The sequence below is a fragment of the Cucurbita pepo genome, chromosome LG16 (assembly GCF_002806865.2).
Source record: "Cucurbita pepo subsp. pepo cultivar mu-cu-16 chromosome LG16, ASM280686v2, whole genome shotgun sequence".
Classification (NCBI taxonomy): domain Eukaryota; kingdom Viridiplantae; phylum Streptophyta; class Magnoliopsida; order Cucurbitales; family Cucurbitaceae; genus Cucurbita; species Cucurbita pepo.
The window spans coordinates 5,850,608-5,859,469 of NC_036653.1; the positions used below are offsets into that span (position 1 = coordinate 5,850,608).

At 37.9% G+C, this 8,862-nt stretch overlaps 3 protein-coding genes across 4 annotated transcripts in view; 2 read left to right on the top strand and 1 right to left on the bottom strand.

The window, feature by feature from the left end:
* On the bottom strand, nucleotides 1-1,907 carry LOC111777468 (putative cyclin-D6-1). The gene is made up of 6 exons (XM_023657092.1): nucleotides 1,592-1,907; nucleotides 1,430-1,516; nucleotides 1,248-1,343; nucleotides 976-1,177; nucleotides 753-883; nucleotides 1-605 (listed from the first exon to the last, which is right to left on the bottom strand). The coding sequence occupies exons 1-6, from the start codon at nucleotides 1,829-1,831 to the stop codon at nucleotides 333-335; spliced, it is 1,029 nt and encodes a 342-aa protein (XP_023512860.1). The 5' UTR covers nucleotides 1,832-1,907; the 3' UTR covers nucleotides 1-332.
* Nucleotides 1,908-5,723: 3,816 nt separating this feature from the next.
* Nucleotides 5,724-7,270, top strand: LOC111777467 (coumaroyl-CoA:anthocyanidin 3-O-glucoside-6''-O-coumaroyltransferase 1-like). Its single transcript, XM_023657091.1, has one exon. It carries the CDS (start codon nucleotides 5,737-5,739, stop codon nucleotides 7,114-7,116), a length of 1,380 nt encoding a protein of 459 aa, XP_023512859.1. The 5' UTR covers nucleotides 5,724-5,736; the 3' UTR covers nucleotides 7,117-7,270.
* Nucleotides 7,271-8,483: 1,213 nt separating this feature from the next.
* LOC111777466 (diacylglycerol kinase 5-like) overlaps nucleotides 8,484-8,862 on the top strand; it is a 7,970-nt gene continuing 7,591 nt past the window's right edge. Inside the window, exon 1 of one of the 2 annotated variants that reach the window (XM_023657087.1) lies at nucleotides 8,484-8,557. In XM_023657087.1, the coding sequence (XP_023512855.1) occupies nucleotides 8,537-8,557 (21 nt within the window). In that variant the 5' untranslated portion in view covers nucleotides 8,484-8,536. Of the gene's footprint in view, nucleotides 8,558-8,621; nucleotides 8,715-8,862 lie in introns of those variants that run through there. The other variant, XM_023657088.1, reaches the window with a different exon arrangement.

The following is an 8,862-nucleotide window of genomic DNA, read 5'->3' on the forward strand; positions in this document are numbered from 1 at the left end:
TATAAGAAAGCACAAGAAATTATTGAATTAGGTATATAAAGTATAGAGTTAATCTGTGCTAGAAAACTAAGCGACAGAAACCACACTAAAACCCAAAACACAAATCCAACGTCCGACCACCACCACCACCACAACCACCACAACGGCCTCACTACTTCAAAGCTATGTTTTGTCTTTCTTTGGTCCCAAGAAACCCAACAAAAAAGGAACACAAATTCCTTCTTTTCCCCGATTGCCCCATACTTCTACACATTACATTACATTACATACATACAATACCAAACCAAACAAACCAAAACTATTCTGCCATTGCCATCCTCATCGTCGTCTCATCAACAGTGCTGTATACACCTCTCATTCTTGCTCTGCCTAACACCCACCTTTCTCTTCTTCCCATCCTTATCTGCTCTGTTCGTCACGGCGGCGGCGGAGGAGGATGTGCCCATGAAGGTGTTTTCACTCTCAGAGCTCGAGAAATGGTGGTCCAGTACATTGGCCGCCGTGTCCGACCTCTGTTCTCTATCCAATCCTCCTCTTTCGTACCCATTTATTACTATCTCCTGCACTGCCTTGAAGCATCTCCCCAATATTTCCTCTTCCTCCTCCTGCACCACCCGCAGTCCTTTTTAATCACAATCTCCCAATTATATATTTCTCTAATTTAAGATTGCATTTATTGCATTCTCCTCTCTCTCTCTCTGTCTCTCTGTTTTAATGAATTTTAACATAAAAGAGGAAAGTGGGGTATTTACTTTATTAACGTATGAACAGTTGAGAATTGCTTTTCTGAAGCAAGGATATTGGATTGGGAAGAGCTCGTGTGCGGCGGAGAGCAGAGCAGAGGCTGCAATTACTGATGCCTTGAACTCCAAAAGCTCAATCCCTACGAACAAAGAAGCAAACGCAATGTCTGTTGATTGATGCAGCAAGAATGTGAAGAAAAAAAGTTCCTTTTTTAGATTTTTAATTCATTACCATTTTGAGCTATGAAGATGATCTCTGTAGCTCTGGCTTTGAGAGCTTGCAACAATGGTGGGTCTCTGAGTTTGAAGAGGGAAATGAAGAAAGGGACGAAGGAGAAGGGAGTGATGGAGCGCATTCTCCATTTAAGAGCTCCCAAGATGAGAGATTCCATTCTGTGTACTGTTTGGGGATCAAAGATGAAGCCTTCATTCCCCTGTTTCAAAAAAAAAACAGAGTCAGCTCTGGATTTGCCATTTGGGTATTGCCTACTTGTTCAATAATACCTGAAAATCGAAGAGATTGTGCTCTGTTTGCTTCATTTTGGCAGCGAGAGAAACACAAGAGACGGCAAGAAGCCTCAAGACCCATGGCTTTGGTTGCTGTAAATAACGAACAACAATTTTCAAAACAGGGGAAACAGGGGAAGAACGAACGCTCTGTTTTAGTTTCAGTGAAAAGACATTACCGGCACTCCCTGAAAGGAGAAGAAGCGATCGAGGTAATTGACGGCAAGGTACGACAAGTGTGGATCGATGTTACAGCTACAACAGCACTGCAAATGAGAGAGAGAATCAGGGGAAAGAAGCCCATTTGAAGGAATTAAAGAAGAGAAGAAGAAATGGGTTACCTGAGAGATTAAAGAAATGGTGTCCTGTCGAACAGAGGAATCGGAAGGAGAAGAATGAAGGGTGTGGAGGTAGGTTGGAGAGAGCATGTGATCGGACTCGATGAGGAAGAGAGTGGCGGCGTCGGAGGAGTGAGGGTGGTGGAGATGGGTGAATGGGTTTTCGAGATCGAAGTCCATGGAGAGGGAGAGAAGGGAAGATGTTGAATGGGAGAGAGAGTGGTGGTGGAAGAGGGAAGGCATGGTTTAAAGAAGAAGAAGAAGAGGAAGTGATGATGGGAAAAAGCAGAGGTTTCGCTGTTTCTTAAAAGAAGTTAAGAGGAGACTTCAATGTTACTCCTTCCCTGCTTGGTAGTTTGTTATTGGGAACCAAAATTGGAAGAAAATGGAAAACTATATAAATATATATATATATACTTTTAAATTTTTGAATAATAATAATAATAACGCTTGATATTAGAGCACGACCCGAGCCGTGTACTAGCGAGAATAAGTGGATTGTGAGATCCCACGTCGATTGGACAGGTGCGAGAACATTTCAAGAGGGTGGTCGACGAGGACACTGGCCCCAAGGGAAGTGACTTCGGTTGAATAGACGTAGAAACTTCTTAAGGGAGTGGATGGGGAGATCACATGCTGGTTAGACAGGTGCGCAAACCTCTCAAAGGGGTGGCTAGCAAGGACAGGCCCAAGGTGGTGGAATGTGAGATCCCAGCTCAGTTAAACCGGTGTAGAAACCTTTTTTAAGGAGAGTGGATTGTGAGATCCCACTTGAATTGAACAGGTATGGAAACCTCTCAAGAAAGTGAATTGTGAGATCTCACGTGGATTGGACATGTGTGGAAACCTCTGAAGGGGGTTGCTAGAGAGAACGTTGGGCCCAAGGGGTGGATTGTGAGATCCCACTTCAGTGGGACAGGTGTGAAAGCCTCTCTAAATTGTGAGATCTCATGTTGGTTGGATGGATGCAGAAACCTCTCAAGAGGGAGGGTGACTAGAGAGGACACTAGACCGAAGCCCAGAAATGTATTGTGAGATCTCATTTCAGTTGAACAGACGTGAAAGCCTCTTAAAGGAGTGGAGTGAGATCCCACGTCAGTAAGATTGATATGGAAATCTCTCTTCTAACATACGAATATTAAAACTGTGCTCGTGACAACAATATGTAATTAATCAAAACAGACAATATCTACTCCGAATGAGTTTGAACGGTTACATTTAAAATTTATTTTTAAAAAAAACATAATTTTTTTTTTATAATAATAATAAAAAAGAGTGAATTAATGTGTGCATAAAGTTAAATGATGAAATTGAGAGCCTCTTTTGCACATAGATTATGGAATATAATTAAGTAGGATTAGGACATGAATGTGTTGGAACTTTCCAAAGGACAAAAGGCATCCTATTTTAATCACATATTTATAGCCTTAATCCTTAGTGGTTTTATGTTTAAAACAAAAATTAAACCCCATTTATTACTAATGTTCCGTTCCTTTCTCCAACTAACATGAGATCTCACAAATATAATCCCACCTCCAGTCCCATTTACGCAACAGAAAAACATCTTTACCAGTAATATTTCATTCCCTTCTCCAACCGTCGTGAAATCTCATAAATATAATCCCGCTTCCAGCCCATTTATATTTCCCGTCTAAACAGTGAATCTTCACCCCATTCAAACCACGACCCTGCACGTAAAATAAGTGGGGTCCCGATACGTGTGAAGAACGTTCCAATAGCTTTAATTTATGGGGGAGAATTTTGTATAATGATTTAAATGTTGACCAGACCACTTTAGAGGGGATTTATTTAGTATTTTGTAAGGCTTTCACTTTTCTTTCTCTGCATTGATTTAAGAGAAAGTGTAAAGACACCAAATTATTTTTCTTTTTCTTTTTTTTATTTTTTATTATTCTTCCTTTAATTTTTAAATTGTAAATAAATATAAATATAAATATAAATATAATATATAGTATATGGTAAAGCATTTTTAAATTGAATGTGACAGATTTTATGAGTGGGTATTTCACGCCAAACCCCCCATATGCACCATACACCATCATTCATAATTTCAATTATTTTTCCAATTCTTAAATATATACATACATTTATCTCCCAACCAACACACATTAATACCCACATCCACCATTATTTTTCTCCCATCTTAATTATTATGTCTCCTTTTACTACCGGCACGACCCAACGTTCTCCTGCTTTCCCTACGACATGGTTTCGTTACCTATTCCTCGCTTCCTAAGAATGAACACTATCACCACATATCAACACGAGTCTTTCCAACATGTTTTTGTTTTCACTCACATGTATCTTAGAAAATTTTTTTTAGATAAAACACGCTTAACTATGAAGTTCCTATTATTGAGTTACCAAAAAAGAATGTGCACTTTATTGGTATAGGTAGTAACTTTTTAGTTCTGTAATAGACCGAGCCCACCACTAACAAATATTGTTTGCTTTAGTCTGTTACATATCGCTTTCAGCCTCATGGTTTTGAAATGTGTCTATTAGGGAGAGATTTCCACACTTTTATAAGGAATGTTTTGTTCCTCTCTCCAACCGACGTGGAATCTCACAATCCACTTCCTTTTGGACTCAGTGTCTGACTCTAATATCATTTGTAAGAACTCAAGCCCACTACTAGTAGATATTGTCTGCTTTGGCTCGTTTTGTACTGTCGTCATTCTTATAGTTTTGAAATGCGTCTACTAGAGAGAGGTTTGTGTTTCGTTCTCCTCTCTAACTAATATGGAATTTCACAGGTTCATTCATGTATCACTCGTTTAGTGTCATATTGTGGCGTTGAATGTGTGTTTGAAGCGATAAGAAAAGGTGGTAAGAATTAGGTTAGCATGCATGGAGCTTTTGTAGAGTTGAAAGACAAAAATAGAAAGCAATGGAGAGAGCTGAAAGACATCGACAGTGAAACAGATGTGTCGAAGAATAGTCAAGGAGACATAGTACACAGATGTCGTTAAAGACACCAGTTTAGCTTCTTTCAACCACCTACACTTGTCCATGTCCATGCCGTCTGCTTTCTTTGGTATTTGGATTGTGATGGCTTCACCAATTGGGCCGACACATCCATAAACAAAACCAATCATGGATCACTCCAATTTCTAATGGATTGGATTAGGAGTTGTACATGATACGAACGACCATTTCGACGGCTCGACCGCTCGAGTTGGGTTCAGAAATTTTTTTAGACTAACTTACACGTTCGGATTAGTTGAATGAGTAACCCAATCTAATTCGAAAATTTTCAGAGCTCAACGTTGCATTATTGACTATTAAAAAAAAAATTAGTTGGTTTATAATTTATAATTATTTAACAGAATTTTAGATAAACTTTACCCAAATCAACTTATAAATTAATTTTTTCTCGACCTAAAAAAAAAGTTATATTAGAGATTGGACTAAAAAAGGGAAGGAATAACTAAAAAACAAATAATAACAGTACAACTTATTTCTAGTTCGAATTAATTATGAAATATATGATATTCGTAATCATTTAATATTTGAAGGATATATTAGTTAGAGAATATATCTAAGATATTTAATTAGTAATATATTTTATTTTATTTTCAAGATATAGTTAGTATTTATATCCTAGATAAAAAGGGTGTGAATATCAATTAAGATTGAACTTTCGATCCCAATTCTATTTCTCATTCTTAAATCTGCATTTTTTGGTTGAGTAATAATATTTTCATATCTATTCACATTTTTTATTTTTAGTAGTAGATATTGAGTAAGTACTTCCTAAATAACAACAAAATACAGGATTCTTAAATAATTAATTATTTAAAAAAAATATAAGGATAAATCATAAAATTAAAAAAAAATATAGAAAAAAAAATTAGAGACCCACGAAGATAGGCATAGTTTTAAAGATTTAAATTTATAATTTTTTTTCTTGCGGTCACATTTTGAACTTACTCCCTACCTACCACAATAAATATCAATTCCACGTGACAATAACACAAATTTTAAATCTACTTTTAATAAAATATAAACTTTAATAAAAGAATATATGAAAGTATTTTAAATTTTAATAAAGTAATTATAATAGATAATAATGTTTATAAATAAAAAACCAATCATCTTCATATTTGGTAAAGCGTTGTGTGTCAATGGCGGACTCCTCCTGTTTTTCAGTGAAGGTTATAGACAAGTGCCTGGTTTCTCCACCGCCGGGCTCCGTTCCGGCGACCCTTCTGCCGCTCACCTTCTTCGACTTAATATGTCTCCGATATGCACCCACACGGCGTCTTTTCTTCTACGAATTTCCCCACTCCACCGCCCATTTTACCCACGCCATTCTCCCATCGCTCAAACGATCTCTTTCCCTTTCTCTCCAACACTTCTTCCCTTTTGCAGCCAATCTCATCCTCCCTCCACACCCCCACAAGCCCCATTTCCTTTATACCCCTCATGACTCTGTCCAATTAGCCATAGCCGAGTCGGATCCCTCCCATTTCCACGCCCTCATACCCGATCACCCAAAAGATGCTCGAGATGTGTACCCATTGTTCCAAGATTGGCCCATGTCTTGCCTCTTGTCAGATGGGACTCAAGTCATTCCTCTCATGGCTCTGCAAATCACCATCTTCCCTTACCATGCCCTTTCCCTATGCGTTTCGTTTCTCCACGTCGCTGCTGATGGACCTGCACTCCATCATTTCATCAGATCCTGGGCGTCTATCTCTGCTGGAAATGGCCTTAATGGTCCACTGCCGTCTCACGATCGGACTGTTGTGCAAGACCCAGAAGGACTCGAATCCGCTTATCTTCGCCATCATTCTGAACCCATCAATTTTGACAGTGAGCCCATCAGTCAGCGTTTAAGCGACAAGGTTAGAGCAACTTTCTCGCTGTCCAAACCCCAAATCGAGAGACTCAAAAATTGGGCGAATTCCCAGATAACCAAATCGACCCAATTTTCGAGTTTTGTAGTGACATCCTCTGTGGTTTGGGTTAGTTTCATTATGTCGCGTGAGTTAATCAGTGGCGGTAGTGGTGCTGAGGATGAAGCGTGCTGCTTCGCGTTTGCAGCCAATTGCCGTAACGAACGACTTGGGTATCGAATCCCAGTGGAGTATTTTGGGAATTGCTTTGCGTTTTGCCTTACGGCAGTAGAGAAGAGTGAGCTATTGGGGGAAAATGGGTTAGTTGTGGCAATGAAAGCGATTGAGAAAAGAGTGGGAGAAGTGAACAAAGAGACGTTGAAAGACGTAATGGCGGAGATGTCGGCGTGGAAGGAGTTTGTTGAACGTGGAGCTGCGCTTTGTGCCGCTGGGTCGCCGAGGTTGGGCGCGTATGACGCCAATTTTGGGTGGGGGAGGCCCATAAAGACCGAGGTGGTTCAAGTTGATCGTGGGAGGTTGTTTTCTATAGGGGAATCCAGGAACGAAAATGGTGGCATTGAAGTTGGGTTGGGTCTGGGTTCGGCTCATATGGCTAGCTTTGTTGCCGTGTGGGAACAAAACCTAAAGCTTCTCGGTTGCTCATGACAAGATTTGTACGTGTATTTTATTATAATTATAGTTGAGTTTGTTAAACGAACACGACTCTTTGTAATGGTATGATATTGTCCACTGTTAGCATAAGTCCTCCTATCAATATAGAGTGTATTATTTGATTATAAATTTATGATCATTTCTTAAATTAGTCGATGAGACTTTCATCATCCAACACCTCATCTCGAACAAAGTTAGATCATTTCCTAAATTAGTCGATGAGACTTTCATCATCCAACACCTCCCTTCGAACAAAGTACGCCTCCTACCAATGAGGAGAGTATTCTTTGATTATAAACGTATGATCATTCCCTAAATTAGTCAATGAGACTTTCATCAACCAACATCTCCCCTTAATCGAGACTCGACTCATTTTTTCTTTTGGAATCATTTGTTCGACATTTGAGGATTTACCAATCTATTGGCACAAATAAGTTTAGGGCATGACTCTGATATCATGTTGGATGAACACGACTCTCCATAATGGTATGATATTGTCCACTTTGAGCATAAACTCTCGTGACTTTGCTCTCGGCTTCCCCAAAAGGTCTCACACCAATGGAGAGAGTATTCTTTGACTATAACTCCATGATCATTCCCTAAACTAGTGGATGTGGGACTTTCATCATCCTAACACTTCCACTTGAAGAAAGTACGTCTCTCCTTAATCGAAGTTCGGCTCCTTTTTTCTTTTGGAGTTATTTGTTTGACATTTGAGGATTTATCAATCTATTGACACGTCCAAGTTTAGGGCATGACTCTGATATCATGTTAGATGAACACGACTCTCTTCTACTGTAGTATGATACTGTCCACTTTAAGCATAAGCTCTTACGACTTTTCTTTCGGCCATGAGTCCCACTATTTTTTTTTTTTTTTAATTCACGTTAGGTAATTATGAGGGTAAGAAAGTAAAAGTAAGATGCATGAATTGGTACAAAACAAAATAACATTTATCTTATTGGAACTAAAAAAAATGACTTTTGGAATAAAAAATAAAATAAATAGTTGATATGACGGCCAATGGAATTTTAGGTGAAAAGTAATTTATATTGAATAAAAATAATAAATGAAGTAATTCGGGGAAGATTTATTGCCTATTATTATATAATTATTATTATTGTTAATTACACAAACTCCTTTCCAAATTACTACAATAGAAAAAGTAAAAAAGTAAAAAAGTAAAAAACAAACCACTTTCTATTCTTAATTTAACAACTTATTTAATAATATTTTTTTTAACACGTTATTTGTTATTAGTTTTTTTTTTGTTAGATAATTATTTAATTATTTTGCAGTCTCTAGGCGAGTGAAGTCCACGCGGCATAAATGTTAACTGGAATATGAATTTATTTTTTTATTTTTTATTTATTTTTTAAGCTGGCTGAAGAAATTATGAGCGCGATGGAGATGGATGTGTAGCTATCCGAAACAGGTAATGGCGACGCGCCTTTCTGAATCTTCCCTTCCCTCCACTTTCTCCGTGTACATATATATATATAGTATGTTTTTCAGCCCACTGGGGAGAGAGGTGTTTAAGATTTCTGTAATTCAGTTCCGTCAACGCTTTGGTTTTCCGGTGGCTTTTCCGGGTTAGTTCGAACTTTTTTAATTGCTCCGCAGCCTTTTCTCCTGATTCTCTTTTCGGAGATTTCTATATTGTTTTTTTTTTTTTTTTTTTTTTTTTTTTTTTTTTTTTTTTTTTTTTTTTTTTTTTTTTTTTTTTTTTTTTTTTTTTTT